Source organism: Sabethes cyaneus, chromosome 2, assembly GCF_943734655.1.
Source record: "Sabethes cyaneus chromosome 2, idSabCyanKW18_F2, whole genome shotgun sequence".
Taxonomy (NCBI): domain Eukaryota; kingdom Metazoa; phylum Arthropoda; class Insecta; order Diptera; family Culicidae; genus Sabethes; species Sabethes cyaneus.
This window is the reverse complement of record NC_071354.1, coordinates 68,371,575-68,398,869: the sequence shown is the minus strand read 5'-3', so window position 1 is coordinate 68,398,869 and position 27,295 is coordinate 68,371,575. Positions and strand designations below refer to the sequence as shown.

Genomic DNA, 27,295 nt, shown 5'->3' with positions numbered 1-27,295 from the left:
ATGCTTCTACCGGTGTGTTTATTGGGACGAGTACGCGTGTGTAAGAACCACATCAGACCACATAAGAGTGGTCCCGCCCTTTAGGGTTGACATCTGGTTATCTGGGTAGTGCTACGACCTTATTGATTTACCGCATCTCCCAGTCGAGATTCGAACAAACGACGACTTGCTTGTTAGACCAGGATCGTACCTCAAGACCAGCTGGAAGTAGGTAAATCATATTTTTGTTAAAAACATAAAAAAACAAGAATAAAAATTCTCTATTTTTTTAAAGAGAATAAAGCTGCAGCCTTTAGAAAAAAATAATTTCAACTTAAATTCCCATGCTGGACCATTTAAATGCCTTAAAAGTTTGGCGCATTCGGAAGTGAAAAATATTCTGCATTCACTGTTAACAAATACCTTTACTTTATTCTATTACTTTTCCCAAAAAGAACGAAAAGGTTGCTTCTTACTTTTTCAATAGTTTTCTTGTTGTTCTCTTCTAATCAATCAATATTCAAAGCGTCTCAGCCCTCTATTTTAGACTACCCGAGCAAATAAAGAAAAAAAAGTATGGGGGATGATCTCTTACACTATTCAAACTCAAATCGTGTGTTTTTTTACTTAGGAAATCACAACAATTATATGTACGTAGTCATACGGTCGCTTTTAGTTATTTATAGTTTTTCTTTAAATATATTTTTCACACTTAATTTCGTTATGGTTGGTTGGTACAAGGGTTACATATAGAGTTGTTGCACCTTCGCTCTTGTCGTTTAGATTTAGAGTTCTGAATTTCTTTTAGAAAGAGTTTTAATTCCTACGATTCTCAGATTACTTTTTCTTTCTGATCTGAACTTGCTTCCTTGTACAAACTGCTTATCGATAGTTAAAAACTTGCCTTACATCACTAAATAGATGAAAATCAAAATAAAAAAATCTGTGCAGGCAAAGTAATAGGGAACTCTAGCGGAAATTCGGTGTTCAGATGTCTACGGCTGGTCGAGAGATACTCTCGCTGTTTAATGCCGCGTTCGGGAAGTCGTCATTTACGGTACCTACTACTGTCGGTACCTAATTGAAAAACTGGTCAAAATTTCCATTCGGTGGTGTTTCCTTATGTCTTGGGAGTAAATTTTCTATGAAACGAAATTTTCATTCAATTCGTTTTCTTGTTTCGAATATTGGTTCAACTGCGTCGCGTAATAATGCACACCGTTAATATTTTACGAGTTCCTATTCTGAATAAGTTTACATGTTGGTAATCCTGCTGTGCTGTACCTAATAAAACACCACTCGGTTTATCCCAATGCACCTTCCGAACTTAAAAATGTTTTTTTACAGTGTTTCATTCTAACGTTGCTAATTTACGCTATATCCATAATATTCTAGTAATATTTGCTTTAATCAATCATAAAAAATGAAGGAGAAAAACTTCGTAAACTGAGGATTACTTTACGCTAGTCACTAGTGCATTATGATTAACTAGATATCGGATTTCTCTTGTCTTAAAACTGGTTAATAGTTTATTTCACATACTCCTCTACTACTGTGGAGGCAGAAGTTCGACTGACCCTGACCTGTAACCTAGCAATACCGGGAATTCTTGGAACTTCTTACTTTACGTTTATGGGAGTTTACTCGTTTTAAATCAAGCCTTAGATCTATCCGTGGTGACGAACATCACATTCTTGCAAAGTAGGCATTCGCATTCATGACACAGACAGTAAATCTTTCACGCCAAACCCACGGAGTCCATAAGTGAATGTTGAAATTTTACATTCGACTATGTACTATTAATGATTGACTTTATACACAATGTTCAGAATTTGCTTTTGTCCGGTTTATGCTGTGGGTGAAACGATCATCGAAGAATTGGCTCCGGTTTTGGCCCGTTTCGCTGTTGTTGAGGGACTTTTTTCATTGAGCCGTTTCGTGCCCGATGGTGACGAACCGGTGCCAGCTCCGGTGGTCGGTGCTCCTTTGGCCGATTGAGGATCTATTAATAAAGAAAAACACAGATTAACATCTACAAAATGTTGACTGATTATAACGGCGAACTAACCTTGCAACCACCTAACCTGCGTCGCCGGTCCGTAGCCCTTGTCATTTCGGGCAGCAATACGGAAAATGATCGCCGGTTTGGAGGTGTAATCGACATGCGCAGTCGAAAGCGACTGATTCGGAACGGTACACTGGTTGTTTGGACCGCAGTAGACCCGCACGAATGCAAGTTGTGCCGATTGATTGGCTTTGTCTTTCGCGTTCTGCGATTTTACCGCCAGGTAAACCGAGTATTCGAGAATGTCTCCGGTGGTCGATGGTGGTGGTTCCCACGAGAGGTGCGCCCCTTCTGGCGACTTCGAGATTTTGATTGCCGACGGTGCACCCGGGAAACCGGGCAGGCAAGTTTTAAACGGAGCCACGTCACTCCACTCACCTCGGCCGCAGCTGTTGATGGCAGCGACGCGGAACCGATAAGCGCAGCCCGGTTCCAGATTAATTCGCTTGAATTTGGTCAGATCAGGAAGGTTATCAGCGGTCAGGGTATCGCCGTCGTACAAGCAATTCCATTCGTCGAAGTCGACGTAATTGGAAACGGTGTGGGATAGCCCCTTGAATATACCAACCGTGTACCATTTTTCCGATTCATCTTTGATTTTGATTTTAGGCTGGAAAGCAAAGCAAAGTTGTCTCAATTAGAACACTTTTTCAGTCGTTATTTGGTTTAGAGATTAACTTACGTCGTCTTTCTCTTCTTTCGTTTTCACGCTGGGTCGTCCAGATTTCGCGGCTATTGTATTTTTTCCTGCCGCAGAAACAGCACTTCCCTGGATTGTGGTTACCACGGTGGGAACAGCAGTCCCGGTGGCCCCAACAATACTATTGCCGTTGCTATTGCTCAGAATGTTCGCTGGCGGATTGACGGGCGACTGGAGCAATGGCGAAGACAGAGTGAACTGCTTCGAGTTTGCATCGAAGTACTTAATCGTTGTGGTTGACGTTTGTGACGGTTGTGTTGAAGCCACAGCAATAGTCAAAGGTGCCCTCGCGACACTTGCCGGCGTACTCGCCGTTGTGCTCAATATATCGGATGGAACGGACGTAGCAGAAGCAGCTGCCTCTGCCAAGGCGTCCAAATGACCACCGGCATTAACGGAAGAATCTTCTGATTTTACCATGGCACCACTGGAAAGTTGCTTCGATAAGAACTGACTTCCATCAGCTGCAACCGGCGTTAGTTCACTAACAGCAGAAGTTGTCTTGAATGTGATCGTCTGAGTGTCATTGGATACGGATCGCGTAAAACCCTCGATAGTGGCACTGGATTGTAACAATCCGGAGTTTAATTGACTGTTGATAAAGAAAAAAAATGTAGGATGTTGAATGACTAGCTGTATGATTTAACTTACATGATGTTATCTCCACCGGATCCTGAGGCGGCTAACAAATCGGTATTTTGCAGCGAGAGCAGTTCTCCGCTCTTGATCGTGGTAAGGATGTTAGCTGCTTCGGTCTCCGAAGCCGTGGGGGCGCTATTCACACTAACCACCATTGTTGGCAAGTTGCTAGTGCCGCTACCGTCGGTTGCATCCGAGTGCTGTTGCGTAATTCCAGATCCAGTAGCAGCAGAGTTAGCCAACTGCGTTATAGTTGAACCTTCATCGCCTGTAGATTCAGGAGCGATGTCCGACGATGACTCGTTCGGTTGATTTGCGTTGGCAGCAGTACCAAAAGAAGCCTGCCGAAATAATATGATATAATATAGTAAAGCGTGTTTTTATACCGATATTAACACTTAAATTAGAATTAAACACAGTTAAATTCAAACAAAAGATAATTCGTTGCTATTATTATTTGAGTATGATTCCCGGCATATATATGGCTATCTTGACAAGCTCGACTCCGAAGACTACAGTTTATTGTCTGCGGCTTTGTGGCCTAGACTAGAAATCTCACACAATCCCACAAAACAAACCCCAACGGTGCCAATTCATGAACCCATTAGGCGAAATTATTCATTCACTGAACGCTTTTTTATAGACCAGTTGCTGCACGTTTGGTACGGTATTTTGCGCCGTCTTGTGGAAACTACAGCTACTCACATACAAGGCACTGAATTGCGGAACAAAGAAGACCTCATACTTCTATACTTATAAGCTGCCGAATATCTGTCACACGCGGGTTGTCGGTATTCGGTCAAGTCCAATTGTCAATTTGTGGAAAGCCCTACCAATTCGCTTGTGAAGAAGATACAACTGCGGCAAGAAGCTTGAATCAGTCTGCATTTTCATGTAGGTTACTGTTCAACGATAAAGCTCCGCTACAAATTGTGGTTCAGGTTTTCATTAATTCGAAACTCAGCCTGTTTTGAATTAATCTGTGAAAAGTTACTACCGCACCGCAGAATAGTGCACCGTGTGGCCGGGGCTACACTGAAACGGATAATAATGCGAAGCAAATCCATCTGCCTTAGGGAACTATGTCGAAATACCGATGCTAATCCCTGGGGTGACGCATATCGAGTTGCAACGGCAAAGATAAGATGTCCGACGAGGCCCACTGAAATGTGTCCGGACATGCCAAAGGTAATCATTTAAGGGCTTTTTCCGGAGCACAACCTGATGATCTGACCATCTGCTCTATACAGCGAACTTGATGGAATTGGGGCCGATGAAAGAAGAGTCTCCAACTTCTCGGCCCATCTATACTAACACTGTAACTACCTGGAGGTGTGAAAATTGTCGGCTTTTCGGATGACATCGTAACGACGGTAATAAGCGAGACTTTGGATGAGATCAAAATATTATCATCCCAGACAATAGACTCGACCGAAACCTGGATGAAGGGAGTTGAGTTGCAAATAACTCACCACAAAACAGAGGTACTTGAGTTAGCAACTGTAAATCGGTGCAACGGTTAGAAATTACCAATGGAGAGTATATTATAACCTCTAAGTGTGTGCTGAAATACATGAGTGTGAAGGTCAACGACCCGCCCAATTTCAACGTCGACCACGTCGACTGTTGAGATTTTCATTTCTTTCCCCTACCGTCCCTTCATCAATTGTAGAACCATCGTTTAAAAAAAATCTCAATATATATATGTATGACTGCATTTCAAGGTCAAGACTAAAAACATGACCAATCAACAGCAAGAAGCGTCTTCTGGCTAGCGTATCTTCCTCGATGCTGAGTTACGAAGGTCCAGCATGGATTGCAGCGCTGGAAACCTGGCGGAATAGGGTGACGTTGAACCGCAACTTTTGGCTGATTGCTATGCGAGTTCCTACTGCCTACCGACTATTACCGACTACTGCCGTCCCTATTTGCATTACACTAGCTGAAAACAGTGAATGTTATAGGCAGAAAGGTACAAGAGGAATACGCAAACAGACAAGAACTGCGTCGGTAACCAAGTGGCAGTAAGAGTGGAACACTGCTACGAATAGAAAGATGGACGCACAGGCTGATGTCAAACCTGGTCAGATGGGTCATTAGAAAGCATGGGGGAGTGAATTTCTATTTGACGCAATTCCTATCAGGACACGGTTGCTTCAGACAGTACCTGCATCGAATTGGGCATGCAAGGTCTCCCCTGCTAACCTAGAAGATCTTCAAAGCAGGGTGCAGCAATAATTTAAACTAGTTCTAGTTGGTATGCGCCATCAATCGGCACTGGAGAGGTTTACTTTACCACGAGAAGAAGGGGGCGTAGGAATAGTCGACATCTCGTTGCTCAGGTGCGTCAGATGCGTGAATATTTCGTATAATGTACCATGGTGCTCACTCATATAACAGGGCATAACCAGTAAAGTTTCAATCATACCAGCACTATTACTCTGCTAGGGATTATAAAATCGTCTTCCCTTCCTTTAGAAAGAAATTTGATTTTTTCAGAAAGTTAAGTATTTCTTCCACACGAAGTATTTAATAATTGGTCGGTATGGTAAAAAGCTGAAAACGGGCTTCGTCAAAAAAAAGCAAAGCCTTGGGTTCTAAACGTCTTTAAGACTTATATTTCTTTATCGACAGACTTCGCAGCCGGTTATTAGAGTACAAGACAATTACGGGGCCAGTGCAATGATCCTACTGACTCCAGCAACACTGCACAGCCGAAATTCGAACATACGACAACTTGGTTTGTTGTTGTTAGACCAACATCGTAGCTCGAAGCTAACTGAGCGGGCTTCGTAATGCTTCGTGAATACTCGATTGCGTAACGGATTGGAAAGCGAGGCCGGTTCTTCTACTGTATCACCATAATCGCGCAATGTCTACACGAAGATAGAACCGATGAAGAGAAGAAAACGTTCTATGCGAAGCTGGAGGTGAAATACGACATCAAAATCATCATCGGAGATATGAACGCCTAGGTTGGTAGGAAAGCGAGGTATAGACCGGTGATTGAGCCTCATACCTGCTTACTTAGGTGGCTTGCCGTCCTAAGACAAAGCCTGTTGAACAAAGTTTCGCCATGTAACTCAGTTGAGGGCTACCGCTCTCCAATTCCTCGAACACCGAGTACTCTCCGCCAGATCTCCCTCCATCTGGTCTAACCATCTTGCTCGCTGCGCTTGTGGTCGTCTTGTTCCTAGCAGATTTGAAGCAAACACCATGTTTGCAGGGTAGTTGTCCGGCATTCTTGCAACATGCCCTGCTCATCGTATCCATCCAGCTTTAGCTACCTTCTGGATACTGGGTTCGCCGTAGAGCTGTGCGAGTTCATGGTTCATCCTCCGCGTCCATACTTCGTTCTCCTGTACGCCGCCGAAGATCGTTCTTAGCACTCGTCGTTCGAAAACTCCGAGCACTCGCTTTCATGCCCGTAGAGAACAACCGGTCTAATAAGCATCTTGTACAGGGTGCACTTTGTACGGGGACTTAGTCTGGTCGACCGCAATTGCTTGTGAAGCCTATAGTAAGCACGACTTCCGCTGATAATACGCCTCCGAATCTCACAGCTGGCATCATTGTCCGCCGTTACCAGTGAGCCAAGGTAGACAAATTCGTCGACTACCTCACTTATCACCGTCGATCAATATACTACTGTCCAAGCGGCATCGTTCGGCCTCGGTTCCGCTGGCTAGCATGTACTTTGTTTTAGACATATTTACCGTTAACCCAATCTTTTCTGCTTCGCGCTTTAGTATGGTGTACTGTTTAGCCACCGCCACAGATGTTCTGCGTATAATATCCATGTCATCAGCAAAGCAGACGAATTGACTAGATTTGTTGAATATCGCGTGTTGATATCCGGTCGGTTCATAACACCTTGTAGCGCTATGTTGAACAGCAGGAATGAAAGACCATCACCTTGATGAAGCCCTCTGTGATTCGGATGAACTTGACAATCCACCCGAAATCCGAGCACAGCACTGTGTACCATCCATCGTAGATTGAATCAGTTTGATGAGCTTCCTGGGGAAGCTATTCTCATCCATGATTTTCCATAGCTCTTTCCGGTCGATGGTGTCATATGCGGCTTTGAAGTCAACGAACAAATGACGCGTGGGTACTCTGAATTCATGCCGCAGTGTAAATATTTGATCTGTTGTAGACCGAACTTCGACGAAGCCGGCTTGATAAGTTCCCACAAATCTGTTCGCAATTGGTCATATTCGGCAGAAAATGATTTGGGATTTGGAAAATGATCGAGCCTCATAGGCTGTGCACGGACACAAACAATAACGGTCAGGGATGCATCAACTTCGTAGCTTCCCGAGGCTTTTCTTTCCCAGCGATAATATCCACAAGGTCCCCTGACCAAGGAACAACCAACCAAATCAACAACGTTCTTATCGATGGCTGGCAACGTCGTCATTACCAACATACGCTGCCATACGGGATGTGGACATTGACGCAGACTATTCCCTACCATTATTACTACAGACGGTAGATAATCTACAGACGCGCAAAGAGAAAAATTACCAATTCGGCAACACTTTTTTTTGTTTATATTATTTAAACAGTTTTGGCAACCAGTCAGAATTGGATCAATCTTCCTATAATCAGCAGTAAGTTGCGTGAATCACCTGGTATGTTCCATGGAACTTCGCGAATTACGACGCATATTTTGCAAAGTGAACAAGCCAATTGAATTTTTTAAAGCATTATATGATATATCGAAGGTAACTAATCCATGTTTTTAGTAAATCAATAGTTAAAGTTTTAACATCTCTGGTAGATTACAAAACTTAGCCTTCCCTGCTTATACGAAATACAAGTTTGTTTACTTTGCTCATTTGGTGTCTCGATTTGACGGTTCGATTGGTGTTTTATGCCACGCTCTTTGCGCGTCTGTAGATTATCTACCGTCTGTAATTATTACCATTCGCTTTTCAGCGATTGAGCAACTCGAAAGATGCTAAAAGCTACGTGCGCTTAAAGGATATGGTTTTGCGGTAATGGAGGCCCGACCCCTCAGCATTTTTTGTGACTGAATCTAAAACGTCAAAAGCACTGGACGGAAAATCACTTCAGAGATAATCTATTGGACGGCCATTGTTGTCTGGAGTTCAGTTTCGAGGGGTTCATTCTAATGGTGATGATGTCAAACTATGTAGACTAAGACAGAGATATCGCGGACGTGGAAAACGCAACCGCGAGTGCACGACATAGCTGGTTTGACTAAAATGTCAGCAAGAGTTTGGAAAAATTACATAAGTATTGCCACAATCCTGAGGAGGAAAAAGCGCCAGAAGGACAGTGATCTTAAATTTTTTTAACAATTATTCCGTGCTAATGGCACGCGTAAGTTCTATGAAATGATGACAAAATCTCAGAAGACCCGAACACCGTAACCTGACGTATTTAGAGACGAGGAGGACAATATAGTTAAACTGGGAGTGCCTGCAAACGATAGTAGCGTACCAGTAACCGATCTCGAGATCTAGTGAGAAATCGGGCATCGGAAGTTTAATAGAGCTGCTGTAAAGGACCGAACTCTACATGCATGACAAGGAAACATTAGTAACGACACCTTATTAGATCATTTCCATGCGTTGGGTGCAGAAGAAACTACTGGAGATGGATGGAGTACTGGATAGAAGGAGTGGTTTGTCCCATCTACAAAAAGCGCGATCGATCGCTGTAATTACGCTGCACTATGAGATATCAGGCGGACAAAAATCAGAAAACTGACTTTCACTAATCCGCTTAATGAAATTTTCTATTGATAACAAACACTTCAATTAAGAAAAATCCAAAATAGGAAATCTCTAGTCGATGTTGTTTCTGAGATAGAGGCTGTCAAAGTTGAAAAACGATATGACATATACGCTTTTTGCCATTCAAACATGTTTACTTTCAAATCAATTTTTGAACACTATTTCCAAAATTAAATCTTATGTATTATATATCATTAGAAAGGTAATGAAATGAGCTTTCCGAAAAATAAATGGTTTAGACGGCTAAAGGAGAAATTATAATAATAAAAAGCATGAGAAGAAGGAAAATTTAAAAAATAAGAGAATTTTCTGCTTTCTTAGTCGAGAACTTTTTTTCTCCAGATATCTCCAGGTTAATTCCTCCTTCTGGGTTAAATCTCAGGTATATACTATCAACTTATGAAAGAATTACGTGCCACCATGCGCCACTCTGCGAAATATAGTGTTTTGAAAATTTCTAGTCACCACGGGAGATTTCAAGATTAAATATATTTCCAGTACACACACACACACACACACACACACACACACACACACACACACACACACACACACACACACACACACACACACACACACACACACACACACACACACACACAGACACACAGACACACACACAGACACACACACAGACACACACACATACACACACAGACACACACACATACACACACAGACACACACACAGACACACACACACACACACACACACACACACACACACACACACACACACACACACACACACACACAGACACACACACACACATAGACACACACACACACACAGACACACAGACACACACACACACACAGACACACACACACAGACACACACACACAGACACACACACACAGACACACACACACAGACACACACACACAGACACACACACACAGACACACACACACACACACACAAACGCGCGCGCACAGCTAACTGATCAATGTGAAATTATGTCAACAGAAGAAGCATTTAGTATAATCATATTTAGAAACTGGGTTAAACAGATTTCAATATGAAGTAGGGAGTCACCATCGAGATTTCCTCCATACAACGTTAATGGAACTATGAAGAAAACATGCGCCTCTCCTGTTAAGTTCATCGAAGAAATGTCTTCGAAAATTTTAAATTGCAATCCATATTGAGTGGGCTGAATTTTTAGACCTATGGCCTATTTCAAGATATGTTCTAGATCTGCTGAACTTATGGACCAATTTCGGTAAATCTTACAAAGCTTATATGGGACGAATGAATAACTTAACTGGCCTGATAAACTTCATTAAGTTAAAATATTGTTAAGAATAGGGGAAAATCAGCAAAACTTAATACTTTCCGATGACAATTAAGGAAGGGGTGGGCACCATGAGATTTGCAGGAAAATTTTACATAAGGTCGGAAAAGACCGTTTCTGAATTTCGTTCGTTTTAGGCTAGGTTTTCCCGTAGTGCTAATAAAGCCATTTTCAAAATTACTTCGAAGTTTCGAATAATTTCAGAAGTAAAATACCATAATAATTTTACCAGTTAAATGCATTATATTGCACAAATAAATAGCACAATTATATAATAGAACTATAAAAATTTGTACGAAATTATTACTTTTATTTAAATTCATACAAAAGTATCCAGAACATCAAAATTTATTATGTTGATTCTATGTTGAAAATGCATCTTTTTCATTAAAATACATTTTAGTCATACAAATGTCTGGAAGCTTCAGGAAAACGTATTTAAACATACTTTTACTAATAATTCAGAGAGAATAACGCATGTCCCGGATATTCAAAACACCATATCTCCCGAACTACCAATATTGTCTTTTGTAGTTAAGTGATTCTTATGTAGAATTTGTCTGGGGAACATATTGAGCATATTTATTTGAAAATAAAATTGGGGGTGTTTTGAGATATTCGCATTTTTTGTTTTAAATTGCAAAAAAATGTATGATCTTGACAAATTAGATAAAAACTGATAACATCATTCGATTGCGCGGTCAAAAACCCATAGAAAAAGTATATTGGCATGTCTTCACATCAAACTGTTGAAGAGATATTTAAGCCCGAAAAATGACTTTTTTTGGAAATCTGTAAAAAAGTAAGCAGCGCCACTGCTAGGGGAATCGATCAATCGGCGTATAACTTCGGGAAATTGGTTGTGGGGTCGGAATGAACAATTATACCAACTTTGGTTGAAATCGCTGATGGTCGAATTCAAACGTTTGAGATGGAATAACCCATACAGCAAAGTTTCGTTAATTGGTGGTTCGTTAATTGGGCGGTTCGTTAATTGGGTGTTCGCTAATTGGGCTATGTGACAACTTGAATGTCAAAATTGTATGGAATTTTCGAGTTTAGAAATTTCTAACAACTGTCAGTCGGCCCAATTAGCGAATCAGCTAGAGTGCAGTCGTGGCCCAATTAACGAATTCAGGCTGTATTAGTTTTTCACATATGACAAAGGTAAACAGTTAAACCCTTTTCAAAATATGTTCGTGAAATGTTTGCAAATGTACTCTAACAACATATTTTAATCATAGCAACTAGAAAAACGTCAAAAATGGTAGAAAAAATTCGAAAATATTTTTGTCCGCCTGCTTGTATGGAAATCCCCCATAGTGCGCTGCCTATAGAGTGCTCTCCCAACTCTCAGATCTAACTATGTTATCTAACTATGCTATTTTGGATAGTAAGAGATTTCTTAGAAGAATATTAGGCGGCACCACCGGTAAATTCTCCAGAAATGTCGGAAATACGTTGTGCCGCACCATGTTTTCCTGGATATCACGGAAGCGTATGATACAGCAATAATGGCGTGGCACGGCCAAAAAGTAAAAATAAGTAAAATCGAAACTAAAGAACAGGACGACCATGGTTGCCGTATTTGAACAAAAGGTGCTGCGGCGATTTTGGCGGAGGACAAACGGAAAACTTAGAGTGGCGCAGGCGTATAGACCACGAGCTGAAGACACTTTTAGGAGAGATTCCTATCGTACATCTGGTGCAACGCTGAGAACCAACGATGGTCGCGAGGTTGCCGAGTAATCTGTTCTCTTCCAAAATCCCACCGGCACTAGCAATAAATGTGCCCAACGTGGCACGTGGTTCAATCAGATCGAAACTCACCGGCGAGTGTCGAGATATTCAAGGAAATTGCGATTAGGATAACAACCCATCAGCCATATATACGTTTACCATGCTGACGATCGCCATACGTGCAAATGTCATAAAGACGAATGCCATATTGTATGATTGCCATAATGTGTGGTAGCAATAATGGACGAAAGCTATAATTTACGATAACAACAATCAGGGGGCATCACAATGTCTAATTTCAAATTCCCGCTATTTTTCCAGCTTTTCATGCTCTCTGATCTGTTAACTATAATAACGTAACAACTCAAACCAATGAATCACATGGTTGCGACGATTTAGAATGTCTGTCAGAAAAGGCTGAGAAACTACTATATCCTTGTTTTCAGCGACTTCCCCAATTTTATCGACTGGGTGCAGGGTCAGACCCTACATAATGTACGTTTACCATAACTCATATATTCGACTGCCGATTTTTTACATTGATGACCCAGAACTACACATCCACTTGTTCAAAGAGTGAAGCGCTCGCGTGACCATGTGCTCTGATTCAGGGTCCTGGTTATACTGGTTGGTGACAAAAATTTGAAGACATTTGACATTTTTTCTTGTTACAAGTCTTGCGACATGTTACTAGTACAAAGGCACCGACAAGAAATGAAAGAACAACGAAAACATCTCTTGTTCTGCGTGTCGTACATCCTTCGGTATGGGGGAGAAAATGTCACCAGACTTGGAGACACTTTTTTGAATTCTCTTTTGCTGTAGCGCACGTAAGCCAAACATACAGTTTTCCCCCAAATAACACAGTTTAAAATAATAACGTTCCCAATACACATTATTCTCTATCACTTGTCCATACTATTCCAACTACAACTGCAGGTGAAAAGCGGCAAATGCATTACATTTCTATACGACATTTTCTGTGAATAATCAGCTCACGTACAAAAATGTTGCCTTATTAACATGTACGTACTCGGGCTAGTCTCGACACTTATAATGGGCACTGTCGATACAGAAATAGTACAGAGCGATGGTATTGGAGTCTGACATGGCATTGCATGCCTGGAAATGTATAGAAAAAGTGTAACCATTTCGGTCCCTGTTCTGATTTTCCTTCTTTTACCCTGCTCATAAGAGGCCTTGACTGCCGTTGGAAGCAAATCTGTCCCATGTTACAAAACACAAAAATGATGAAATCGTATAATCGAATAAAGTTGAAAAACTTGAAAAACCAAAATATCGAAAATAACAAAACGTAATATGGGACCGTTATGCTTTCACCGGCAGTTGAGGACTAGATAAAACTAACTAGACTCAGTACACCTAGGAAAACTAATAAAAAATGCGATTTCTGCGGGGAGACTGTGATCCGTTCGTTGAGTTGATACCTTCTTACCTGAAGCCGGTGGGTCCCTGAAGATAACAGATTTTGCCGGATTATCGTTCAACATCCTTACGGTGTGGCTGGCAGTGATGGTTCGATCACTTTAACTCAATTTTGATTCATTTGACAGTACCGTCTTAACGGGGCCAAATATGACAAAGTTATATATGGGGCATTTGTAGAACAGGTTATTATCTATAATTTATAATCTATAATAATTTCTATAATAATTAATATCTATAATGAATGATCATTTAGTCACTGATGAGTTACTAGCGTTGTAGCACCGTAACTACAAAAGATACAGCAAAACTTTGTTCAGAAAAATTGTAGATTAGAACTAGTTCTACAAATGTCTCATACATAACAGTGTCATATTTGGCTCGGCTGAGACGGTACTGTCAAATGAATCAAAATTGAGTCAAAGTGATCGAATCATCATCCCTGGTGGCTGGCCCATTGAGGCTTTCGCCAGGTGTACAATAGAAATCTTGCCAAAACATGCCGACAAGACAGCAACAAGTAGAAAATGCATTTCAAAATGCATAGGCAAAACCAGTCAAAATCAACCGGATTTAGAGAAGCTATATTATAAAGCCATGATGCTAACCAAACATCGTTTACGATGAACTTAATACGCGCAATTGTAAACAGACTTACGTTTGCCTGTCTTCGCGGCAGCTAACTCTAACACTGATGCAAACATTAAACTGTACGGCAGATCAAAACTTTACTATTGGGTCTGTATGATCTATACAGTGCCTCCCAGTTGGCCTCGAGGTACGATGCTGGCCTAATAAGCCAGTGGTCGTATGTTTGAATCCCGACTGGGAGAGGCTGTTAGAGTCAATAGGATCGTAGCAACTGGCCCTGCACTCTAACAGCTGGCTGTGAAGTCTGTCGTATAAAAACAGCAGGTCAAGTTTCGATAACGGAATGTAGCACCTAGGCTTTGCTTTTTTTGATCTATACAGTTTACAACAAACAGTAAATCTTCAGCATTAATCACAAGATTTCGTTTTTGTATCAATTCTCTGCGCTCAATCACAATGTTACACTTTACCTAGCTGCGAGAAAAAAGGTTACTTATATTGTTTGTATTACGTTTCACGATCTGTACACAACCAACCATCTGTATCTGGTATATTTCTCAACGCAATCAAGTAAATAAATATCATCGGATATGAGGTTTGTCATTAGTCACTATTATGCAAGTCACGTCGAGCAACTTGACTCGACTCAGTCACTATCGATTGTACTAGACACTCAGGCTCATTCTCATTCGAGTAAGCTCATTCATCATTTGTTGACAGTTGAGTGTTTAACTCACTAGCTGTTGACTCATTGTCAGTCAAATTACTCAATAAAATAGTGTGTAATACCAAAAATAGACTAGTCGCACAGTACACAAGTAGCTGTTGACATAACATACATAATAGAGCCCATAACCTTACAAGTAATGCTGTCAATGAACATGAACCTGATCGATTCTATGTTCTTGATTGCTAGAAGTGATTTTCTCCATTCCTGGTTGGGAGTGGTTTCAAAGTAAACACGGATTAAGGGCAGGCTTTTGATCTTCTCAATGACAAACATACAGAGATCTGCTTCTCACAACGATGAAGTGCTCTTTGAGTTCAACTCAACTTTGAATTTTTTTTCTTACAGCCACTCATACCTTACAAACTCAGAAAATACCGGACAGACATTTATACCGACTGAAACAATTTGAGAGCATGTATTCTGCTTTGGTAGAAGAACAAAGATGAAAAAATTACGTTCCTTTGTACACAGAGCAAAACATTGCAAAAGAAAAATACTCTGCCTACCGAAAACGATAATTCCCGAAAGAGCAAGAACAAGTCGATTCCCTTTGTCCGTTTAGCAGTGAAACGCTAGAGAATAAGACTGTGTGTATGAGTATGGATGAGCCCGTTTAAGAATGCTAATGGCAGAAGAACTAAGCAATAATTGTAATTCTAAAATCTATCATAGAATATTTCTACATTTCAATAGAGCAAAACATGAAACTCACATTATCTCCTGCTGCTGGTTCCTTCTGTTCATCAACGCCGCCGGCTGAGATATCCTGCATGGAAACATCTTCCCCATCAGCTGCAGCATTAGCGGCGCTTTCATCTGCATTTGTAGTTTCAGCTGGTTGTTCAGCAGCGCCACTTTCAGTATTTACACCATCATCTGCAGACTGTTGTTGTTGGGGTTGCGATTCTTGATCTTGCCCTCCTGAAGTACTCTCCTCTTCAGGTGCTGTTGGTTGTTGCGGATCCACTGAATCACTGGGTTCTTCTGGAGTTTGATCAGCCGGTTCATCACCACAGGCATCTTGTGGCTGTGGCTCCGTCTCGTTAGCATCGGCTGCACCAGTGGTAGCCCCTGAAGCAGCTGTCGATGGTTCAGCATCCTGTGTTAGTGGATCCTGTTCTTCGTCCTGTGCTTCACCGGATGGATTTTGATTTTCAAACGCAGCAGCACCTCCAAACAAACCCAATCGTACGTATCGCGGCATCCCCCTTGCGGGTACGTCATTTATATCATCATCTTCCATCTCATCGTCGGACGATAGGAAATCATTGCCACAACCGTCCATTTGATCTATAGTTGGCCACACGATTTGCTTATTACTTTCACTTTCTTCCGTTTCCATTTCTTCATCCTCATGGACCAAATCGAAGCAACCGTCCATTTGGTCGATTTGATCGCCATCGTTTTCGATTAGGCCAGCTTCCGCGGCCAGAGCAGCAAAGGCTGCGTCAGTAGAAACTTGCTCTTGCTGCTGCTGTTGTTGTTGTTGCTGTTGCTGAAGTTGTGCTTGCTGTTGTTGTAGCTGAATCTGTTGGTATTGCTGCTGTGTAACGATTCGCGTAGTCGTTTTTGATGGCAGCATAACGATTTTCTGCTGTCCGGGACCGCCGGCCGTTCCAATTCCACCGGCACCCTGTCCGGCAGAAGATGGCACAATGGTCACCGTTTTCTGACCGCCCGCCGATGGAGCTAACTGAACAGTTACCGCCTTGCCACCGATCGTCAGTGCCTTCTGTGGCATGTTGATGATTTGTGTTCCGCTTATTTTTTGACCAGCGGCCTGGAGACCACCGACAGGCACGGTAAAGGTTATGGGTTTGCCGCCCTGCACGGCACGAAGTTTTATCGCTTGACCACCAATGTTGGCAGTGGTTCCACCGGCTGTTCCAGCACCTGTCGCCTGCAGTATGGTTGCTCCACCAATGTTAGTAGCGCGGGATGTTGTAATTGTATTCATGACTTGTGACGTCGACAATGTGACATAGTTGTTGGCCGATGAAGTAATGGCCCCGCCCACCGTTCGTATGCCCTGCGGGGACGTCATAACTATCACCTGCTGGTTGCTACGGATCTGCTGTCCAGCCTTGTTTGTGATGACCAAGGTTGGTTTACCGGCAACGTTTGTGGCAACCTTGCCGACTTGAACGATGTTGGGATTTTTCATCAAAATTTGTTTGCCTCCTATCGTTCCGGCAGAAGACATCAATTTGACCACGTTTCCACCAATCACGGCCGTTTTCTGACCTCCGACGGTGGCCTGCTGGATGGTGCCACTTCCACCGATAATGTTGGATGTGACAATTTGTTGCGGCTGTTGAATGGTTCCGGCAACTGACGTTCCCTTCTGAAGTACATTCATCTTGGGCAGAGTTTGTACGGTCATACCTTGACTGGTCTTTACCAGCGTTACAATCTGTGGCTGATTCACAGTCATACCACCAGCAGTGTTAATCGTTCCTGTTGTTTGACCACCAGCTCCACCAACAATTGTCAGAGGTTTTTGCAGGATGATTTGTTTTCCACCGATGGTGGCCGTTGTAGTGGTGGAACCTGGGGCGCTTACAATGCGTTGCTGGGCTTGAAGATGAGTGCCAGCTGTAACAATGTTCTGACCACGAAGAACCGTTGCGGTTTGCTGTCCGGTTGCAGTGCTGACGCTGACAAGTTGTCCACCAGTTTGTTGAGTTGCAATTCGCACCTGTTGACCGGTCGAGGAGAGCACACGGATCGGTGTTCCGCCGGTTGCGATTTGTTGTGCATTTGATATGGCCGTTCCGCTAACTACGCGAATAGTTTGCGGCTGCTGTGTGATTTGAGTGATCTGCTGTGGTTGAAGCTGCTGCTGCTGTAAGCTTGGAGCTGCTTGAACTTGGGTTTGAATGATCTGAGTCGGTTGCTGCTGCAAAATGCCGGACGATGTCAGCACCTTCGTTGGCTGCTGTTGCTGAATCGGTTTCGCGGCTTGCACCTTAGTTACAATACGCTGTACAGTTGGTGATGTTACGCTGTGCACCGGTGACGATGGAATGGCTGCCACGGCGATTGGCGTGGGCGATTGCATACCGGGCGACGGATTGTGTGCTGGACTTCCGATAGTCCCGTGAATGTTAGGGCTAGCGGAAGCAGCAGCAGCCAGCGGAGAAGCAACCTGTACCGCAACAGGTGATGGTGAAACTGCGATCGGTGATGCAGCAGCACGCCCTGGAAGACCTTTGATAACTGGCGGTAGAAATTTGATCGATTAGAAACAATTAAAGTTTATCGTTTAGGATTAATCTTACGTGGCTGCTGCAATAGGGGCTCTCCGGCGGTAAGCCCAGCTGGTGATACCGATCCTGCTGCTGCCGATGGAATGGCCGATACTGGTGAAGTTAAAGCAGATGAAGGAGCTGCGGCGGTTGGAGTAATGTTTGATACCGGAGTCGGTGTAGGAACCGCTGGTGGAGGTGGCGGAGGTTGAGGAATCTTCTGAACCTCGAGAATGTACTGAGCCGCTGACGGAACCGATGGCCAGCATAGCTCAAGAGAATGGGTGGAGGCTCGGACCAACTGTACGCGTGATGCCGCTGCAGGCCGCTCAACTTCCAGGTACCAGAGATCCTTGCAACATACCTGGATGTAAAAATGACGAAATAAATCGTTACTCGCACGTTTTTTCCCCGGTTGGTGGGTACTTTAAAATACAAAAGCAAAATAATACTGCAGCCAGTAATAGTCTGCACTACCTAATCAAGACAAAACGAACAAAATTAAACAAAACAACAATATCACAAAGCACGGAATAAGGAAAAAGAGCTCTTGACTAAATTAAGAATCAGTGTGAATTTTAAATTGTTTGCAACTGTGAAGCAAAAAAGCAACATAAAGCAATAGGAAACAAATTTGGATCTCTGTCAGTGAAAATTCGTAAAGCTGAACCCCTTGATATAATTTTGCAAACCCGGCATTGTGGACATAGCGAAACAACTGTCGGTGTTTGTATAGCCATTTTTTTTACCAAAGATATAATCGACGATATTGACCGGTCATTCCATGTTACAAATGGAACCAGTAATAAAAAATCATTGCTGAAAATGCCAATCACAAAAACGAAAAATATAATCGCCACACTGCCGATTTCGAAGGATGTAGCTGAGAATTCAGTAAATGTTCTTTTTTTTGTTTTTGAGTAACAAACTATATATATACTACTACGAGGAACTATTGAGTAATTGTTAAATCTAACAGCTCATGCAGGAGCATCGTGCAATTTTATGATAGATATTTAGTTTCCAATTCAAGAAGTAATGCTGCACTCAAGTAAAAACATAGCTTTCAAGAGTACAGGATTGCGTTTTTATGCTTTACTGATTTCTAAGCGTCATAGATTTTTCTAAAAACCTTTACATAATGTAAGTTTAAGGGGGGAATTAAGGAAAATTATTTTTGAAATAGGTGGCTGAAGAAAATTTTAATATATTAATCTATTTGAACAGTCACCACTCAAATTTGTACTTCCCGCGTTGTAAATAGCGGGATATGCCACTGACATTGATTACAAATTAATTTGTTTTTTTTTGTCAAGAATTGATGCAATTAAAAAAATTCCCAACATTCGCATAATAAAGCAAAAATGCAATTCATATTTCAAATTTCAAAACACGTATCAACCATTCAAACAATTTAAAATCTCCCGGTAGCAGGAGCAAACGGAATCTCATAGGAAAAGAAAGTGTTGATTGTTCACACCGATAACTTAATTGTAGAAAACAGAGCTCACCCTGACCTGGTTGTTCCAGGCCTTTCTGTAGCCGTCGCGCCCGGACCAGATGTAGAGTCTCGTGTGGATGCCCACGGCACAGTGGCCAGCTCGAGCTCGGGGCATGTTGTCCTCCTCGATGTCCAGATCTAATTCTTCCCAGGTCATCGTTTCTACGGAAGTTAAGAACAAAATTTAAAACCTTTCATTTAGTTCCACAAATAAAACATCTTACCGAGATTCAAACAAGCAAGGGTATTGGTGCACTTCCATTCCTTTTCGTGTTTTTCCACCTTAACGTCTTCCATGACCAGCGGAACCCAGCCGCCGAAAACGTACATTCGATTTCCGATCAAAGTCGAACTATGCAGAGACCGAGGCAGTGGTAGGGGACCACTCGTTCTTGGTCGAGTCCACGACATTGTATCAGTGTCCAAAAGCCACAAGTCACCCAATCGGCATCCGGACATGCCGCCGTAGATAACCAACCAATATTTTTTAAGCTTCTTATCATACCAAGACACGGCCGTATGCGACTCACGTGGCGGTGGACTTTCTCCAAACGTTGTCGGAATCTCCCATTGCAATTGATTGTTCTTAATCTCCAAAATGTACAAATCATTTAAATATTTGGGAATATTGTTTTTCGGGTCATCGCTCTCGTTAGCCAGACCACCGAAAAGATAAATCTTGTCTCCAACCAACGTGAAACTATGTCCCAAACGTCGACATGGTGGGGGTCCTGATTCTGGAGCCTTGGGTTTAAGCTTTTTCCATTCCCATTTCGTTGCCTGTAGCTCGTACAATTCGTTCGAGTACTTGCCATACTCGACCATGCCTCCGAATACAAGGATTCGAGTTCCGTCGACAACGAAACCATAGGCTGCACATCCTGGAGGAACATCTCCTTTGGTAGCCGGTACGTACCATTGGTTGGTAGCTGGGAAAATTAAAAAAAAAACACTTAAAAATCCATACATTTTCAGCTTTACTAAGTACGTTTATGGATTAGTGATTCGTCAGAATGAAGTTCGCTCTCGATTCGTTTTCCAATTCATTGCACTCGAGGATTGGACCTCTTAAAAAAGAAACCAGCAATCCGAATGCTAATAAAAGGCTGAGAATACATCATCATAGCGCTATGGTAAAGCAGTTTTTTTACTAACCGCGACGTAGCGTTGTGCTAATAAGTGAATTGCCTAACACGCAGGGTGTCACAACAAACACAAAAACAGAATTTTACCTATGCAAATACATTGAAAGCAGTTTGTGAAAGATCTTAAAACGAAACATTCCAATTGGATTGATTGAAACAGCAAGTGAACTGTCGATCCTCTAGAGCTCGGTTTGCAATACTTCTCCCTTCATCGCTTCAGTTTACCTAGAGCATTCCTTGAGTTATATATTTTTATGCTAGAAGAGTCACCGATCGCCTGTCTCTTTTTCCAATAAATTGTTCTCTCTTTTCTTTTCATAGTCTCGATTTCCACTACTGCTATCTCTTTTGCTCAAATTAGCTGTTTCTTTTCAGCCGCTGTGTTCGGTAGGAGCGCAGTCGCTCTTTCGAGTTTGAGAATCTGAATAGAGCTTTCATTGCTGTACTGTTCAGTTAAAACTTTTCGCTTTGGCACTGAAAATTCAATATGGCGACTATTTTGCTACTCTTGCTGGGTTTTCGACAATCGCTGCTGTAGTAGTGAAAGATTGAGAAACTGTTCCTTTCTCTCTTTGCAATTCGAATCTTATTTTACTTACTGACCATGATGGAGAGGAGTTTGACTTATCGAATGATGAATTGTTTGAAAACATTAGAAATACCGCTATCAACAAAAATAACCCTGCAAGAAAAGCAAACAGCAATTTAGTAATCATAAATTTACCTGTATTGTAGACATGCAGTTCGTCAACAATGCCTTCATTACCGCCTCCAAAAACAACCATTAGTTCTTTTATGTTGACTGCACGATGGCCATGGCGAGGCCGTGGCTGTGGTCCACTCGGATTAGTAACGCGTTTCCAGCGAAGAATAGCATTATTCTTCACACAAGCTGGTACCAGTTCGGTACCACCAGCCGTTTCTGAATTGGCTGTCATGCCGAGACAAGTGAAAAATTGAAATTTCTCGTTTTACTGAACTAACTCAATCCACCAGAGTTCTGATTCGAATTCCACTACGCGTAACCGATTATAATCTTCCGCTCTCGACACGTTTTGATTAGATTATTCATTGAAAATCCAAGTCTTTTCACAGTTTCTTTCGACTGTAATACTGCTTCACTGTTGGTAGCACTATAATGTCCAAGCCGCGAAATTTGCCTTTTTCACATCGACCTCCACTCACCGCACTTCTTGAGGAAACAATTTCGATTTTTCAACCTGAAAAATGAGAAGGCAAATGCGAATAAGAGATGGCTTATACAGGAAAATTGAATAAGTACGAAATAACGAGCACGTAGGTGAAAGAGAGATAGCCAGGGCTGTATTTTCCATTCATTCTTAAGTTAAACTGTCCCTTTTCGATCAAACGCAGTGTACTTGCAACTGAAAGCAAATAGTTTCTTTTTCTGTTCAACACGAAAAAGACAAAACGAATCTAACAAACGAACTCTGCAAAAATCTCAAATCAACGAAGCGCAATGCCAGGATTTGGGCTCCATATAGCTATCATCTTCTAAACACTATCCGAGACAAAATCTTCCTTTTCCAATCTGTGCTGCTCTTCTGTTTTCGGTTGTTGGTAAATATAAAACGATCAAAAAGAATCCAATTTCATCTTTAACATTGTATACTCTTCAAAATAATTTACTTGATACAGATTTCAGTATTTAGTTCAATGTAATTATTCATTAAAAACCATTTTAAATCAGATCGATTTATAAAGATCTGCACTTATTTTTACAAAACTAGAGAAGAGTTCCTTCTCGAATATTTGCTTGTCAAATCGTGAGATATGTCAGATCGTAATACATTGCGGTGCATTGTATGCACTAAAATTATCGTAACATTTTTGTGTTTTTCAACAATTTTTACGAAATCGGGAACTTTCCAAAAATCTTTTCTGATTTCATAATTTCCGTAGATTAACTGTGGCCTAGATTTGGTACCATAGTTAAGATGTTTTTGAAGGACCCGACATGGCTTTTGGGAAAATTTAGGACAACCTTTTGAAATTTATCTGCTTTGGCTTTGGTTAACGAAGTCTTAACGCTTACCAGAAGGGCGTTTTTACGGAACGAAACAAAAAAACACACTAGCCCATAAGATCTTCGCAAAATATTTGCTTGTCCGGTGGATACTCTTACCGTTCACAGACATAAGACTGGGCATTCTGTCAAATCTCTACGGACAGGGTTAGTGTGCCCTGTACGGGCGACGGTCGTAATCGATTAGTTTGTGTATGTGCCATCACTCTAACATCACTCCCACACTGACATTGGTTGGCACCATACATCAACATCACACGCATGCATTCTTTTAGATCGTTGCAATCACTAACACTTAAGCAATATTAACTCACTTAAGATAACAGATGGCATTACTGTCGCATAACAATCCCATTTTCTATGGAGATTTCTATATAAGTGGGACCGATATGCGAGTAGTGGCAGATTAATAATATTGTCTTTTACTGTGTATGCATAAATACTGTGCATACTGTGTTCTGCATAAATCAAAACCGCGTAAATTCCGAAATTTGCATAAGATTTTAAATTACCGAAAATAGACGCGTAGAGAATATCCGCATGTACTCCAAAAATCACAAAAAACCGCGTAAACTCCGAAATCCGCGTTAAAAACTGCATAAATTTCGAAGTTCGCGAAAAAAATCGCACAAATTACAATATTTGCTTAAAAAACAAGCTGCATAAAAGCGACTACAAGGATACTTCTAAATACTTATTGTTGTTGCAGTTGAAAACCGTAATAATCGACGTGCGACATTCGGTTTTATTCTTGTTCTGTGTGTCGCAACTACGTCGCACGTGGTGCGCTGTGTTCGCACATTGATGCGCTATACAGCGCACCACCTGCGACGTAGTTGCGACACACAGAACACTAATAAAACCGAATGTCGACTAGATTCAATTGTAATTTTTGGCAGGGCAGTCTTCAAAAGACAAAAGACGGAAATAATATTATTTCTTGAAAAAGAAACCAACAAAGTGTTGAAACGTCGGCAAAACATCGAACCTCAATCTAGATAAATTTCTCTGAAGACTGCCCTACCAAATATTAATAATAGTCTTGAAATATTAAAACCTAAGTTTTTCGTAAACCTGAGAGTGAGAAATTTAAATGTAGGTTGTTTGTATACGAATAATTAAATTATTTTGATACCAATAGCGTGGACTCCCGTTCGTTTGACCGTTTTTAATCTGAACACTTTTTAATTTGAACCCCGTTGGTTTGCACGACGTGCAAATTAAAAATGGTTCAAATGTCATTCTCAATATGACATCATTTGCTTATGCAGACAATGCACATAAACACGATTTGTTTATACTGATCTAGCGTGTTTAATGTTTCACAATGCGTTTTCCCAACGAATATGCTAGAAATCTGATCGGAGAATGAAATATTCGCTGCTAGCAACTGCCAACTGAATCAAACCACCAAAACAATAACAAAGAACAGGGCAGCCAGTTCACACAAGCTCCAGCATATTTAGGGGTACCAGTTGTTTAAATTAAAAGCTAACCCCGTTAGTTTGCATGAGGAAACGTTCAAACGAACGGGAGCCCACTGTAAGAAATTTTAAAAGTATGCTGGTTATTGTCAGCCAAATAACATAAGTAGGTATTGTGCCTGGTAGCTAAATCTGAATTATTGTTTTATTCCCTAGTACCAATTACAGACGGTAGATAAAGTAGAGACGCGCCGAGAGAAAAACTGTCTAATTCGGCAACACTTTTTTTGTTTATTTTATTTAAACAGTTTTGGCAACCAGTCAGAATTGAATCAATCATCCTATAATCAGCAGGAAGTTGCGTGAATCGCGAGGTATGTTTGGTGGAACTTCGCGAATTACGACGCGCATTTTGCAAATTGAACAAGCCGATTGAATTTTTTGAAGCATTATATGATATATTGAGGGTAACTCATCCATATGTTGTTAGTAAATCAATAATTTAAGCACAGACAAACAGACATAACACATAACACTCGTTTTCCATTCTTCGTACCGATTAAACCGACATTTCAAATTTGGGCTTAGTTGGGAATGTCTCCGTTCAGGTCAAAGTGGCGCTTTTTAACGAAAGAAGGGGAATTCCCCATAAAAAATACATGCTACTTCGAGGGATACTCCTGTTGCTATTTGATATTTGGGAATGTCTATCATAGATGGTGCTGGTGTTCAGGCTAAATGTGAGGTACGACAATTGTTGTTGATTTTTCTTCCAAGAGTTATACCTGTTTGTCTGTGGGCTTAGGGTACACTCAACCCCAGCTAATATGAAAAACACCTCGTTCAGATTGGGCAAGTTCATTTTTAATCTGAATATTTGGTAACTCTATTCATTTTTACATACGCGCAAAACGCGCACTCTATGAACTTGTTTTGATTTGATGAAAACAAACGTTTTGAAAACTTTGCAAACATGCGTGAATTCTAAACGTCCGGTATGTAGAAGAGGTAATTGGCTCGGCAGTTTCGACTAAAATGGTTTATTTTGAGTGCTGGAGAGAGGTAAGTTCCATGTGACCTATATTCCAAAGCTCTTGAGCATGAGGAAACGCATTAAGTTTTTTTTGCTTTTTTTTTAATTTACCCGGTCAACTTTAACGTCAATTATGTATGACGCTTGATCGGTTTCTAATGTGAACGCATTCATACCACCGGGTACTTTAAAAATGTTCAGATTAAAGGTCATACCAACGGGGGTACACGGTATTCAGCCTAAAATAATGTCTGTTTGTCTGTGGTATATAAGGTGGGTTAAATCTATTGGAAATCTCTCAATAACTTAACTCTACAAGTAATTTCGAGTCAAAAAACGGCGTAGAAATCCAAATTCTGAAATTTGAAATGTATTCAAAATTTTTTTGTTACATTATAGTCACTTTAAGCAGCTTGGGTCATTCGTGCTTTCTGCGGGGTTGGGATTTGAATCCGGGTCCTCGGTGTGAATGCTCACCACTACGCCGGGACTGACCCCGATCAAAAATTATAGATAAAAAAAACTAAAACAAAACTGAAAGCAATGTTCAAAATTTTACTTTAAAACAACATAGACTCCAGTGAAAATAATAGTAAAATTCGTATATTATAAATAATTTATAATTATTATCGTTTCGCTGGAGCTGGTTTTCCTTTCTCCCGTTTGACAGCAATTTCGTACGAAACGTACTCTGAAACAAAAACCATGATATCTCGCACAATTTTGCAGAAAACGCATGCTTTTTGTAAGTACCATGAAAAAGCTATGTATTCAAATTTACCATGATTCTTGTACAAGTAATATGTAATCAGATAATTTTACCACCTTTCATGGTCATGTCCAGTAATTTTGACGATTCTGTTAATTTTGTTATGTATCGGGCTAACGCCGAAAGTAACGCCTAGTAATTTTGACCAGAACTCTGCTTAAGCTAAACAAAAATCTTTTCTGCAAAAATTCACTGGAGTCTTCATAATTTTACCCTCTAATATGGTAACAATTGCCATGATTCTTGTTTCAGTGTACTTAATCAAGTTAATGAATGAATATAGTATGAATAAAACGAAATAACCATTGTTTTGTATTAGCATAGGTTTAGCGTAAAGCGATTCCAATTGGAGCAAAGAGAATTCTCCCAACAAGATGCAGCTGATTGACGAAAACTATGCATCGAAGCGAGATCAATCTAAATTCGCCTACCAAACATATCGGTTTGTCTATCTCACTTCATCGCCTTAACAAACGAACGACTGAAACAAAAAATATATATTCAATTTTCCATTTCATTTGCTCTTTGCACTCAGTCGATGACAGCCTCCCTTTCTATTGCTGTATACTGGGTCTCTGTTGACAGAAGAGCTGTTCCCAGTGATCCACTAGCCTAGCAAGGAAACTTCGAATCCCCTCCCGGTTGAGGCAAAGTTACTAAAGAAGTAGGAAATAAAGTTTTACCTTTAAAAGTTTATCCAATTCTGCAATCTTCAACACTTTCGCACTAAGCACCATTAATTCACTGTAAAACGCACTACTATACTTTTCGCACCGAACCGGAGTTAACAAATTTTTCTACTCGGACGAGGAAAATAAACAATGGCGTCCGCTTTCGAGTCGACGAAGCTTCACACTCTAGCTGCTGATGATGCTGCTCGGAATCAACATGGCGACGGAAAAAATCGGCATCAAGCAAAGGCGAAATAGGGTTGTCGCTGGAGAATCCAAGCGAAAATGGGCTGTCGCAAGAAATGTCATTTCGAGATTTCGATGTAAAATTTTTTGCTGCATGGGTACTTTCGTCGGGGGGTGCTGATATAAAAATTGCTTATGTTCGACTGTATCCATCAAGTAGCTGGCAGGCAGCCATGTTTTCGATGCCAACATGTTAACGTTAGCGTAAATGAGATATCATATATTCGCCACTCTTCACATAAGTTAGCTCTTCAG

General features: G+C 41.2%; 1 protein-coding gene across 2 annotated transcripts; it reads right to left on the bottom strand.

Annotated features, from left to right (window-relative positions):
- Nucleotides 1-391: 391 nt before the first annotated feature.
- Nucleotides 392-26,967, bottom strand: LOC128734217 (host cell factor). Of its 2 annotated transcripts, none has more exons than XM_053828280.1 (10): nt 26,807-26,967; nt 21,575-22,070; nt 19,930-20,634; nt 19,716-19,867; nt 18,238-18,568; nt 15,669-18,175; nt 3,396-3,724; nt 2,727-3,336; nt 2,048-2,654; nt 392-1,981 (listed from the first exon to the last, which is right to left on the bottom strand). In XM_053828280.1, exons 2-10 carry the CDS (start codon nt 21,786-21,788, stop codon nt 1,827-1,829), a joined length of 5,610 nt encoding a protein of 1,869 aa, XP_053684255.1. In that variant the 5' UTR covers nt 21,789-22,070; nt 26,807-26,967; the 3' UTR covers nt 392-1,826. The 2 variants fall into 2 exon arrangements, with proteins under 2 accessions (XP_053684255.1, XP_053684256.1); XM_053828281.1 differs by having other exon boundaries at nt 19,722-19,867.
- Between the last annotated feature and the right edge of the window lie 328 nt (nt 26,968-27,295).

Bases quoted from the DNA above. Each gene is read 5' to 3' on its own strand.
- LOC128734217 (XM_053828280.1), bottom strand. From the start codon at position 21,788: ATGACAGCCAATTCAGAAACGGCTGGTGGTACCGAACTGGTACCAGCT. The intron at 18,176-18,237 runs GTAAGATTAATC...TTCTACCGCCAG, and splicing joins GCCCCTATTGCAGCAGCCAC to TTATCAAAGGTCTTCCAGGG. The intron at 3,337-3,395 runs GTAAGTTAAATC...CTTTATCAACAG, and splicing joins TCCGGTGGAGATAACATCAT to TCAATTAAACTCCGGATTGT.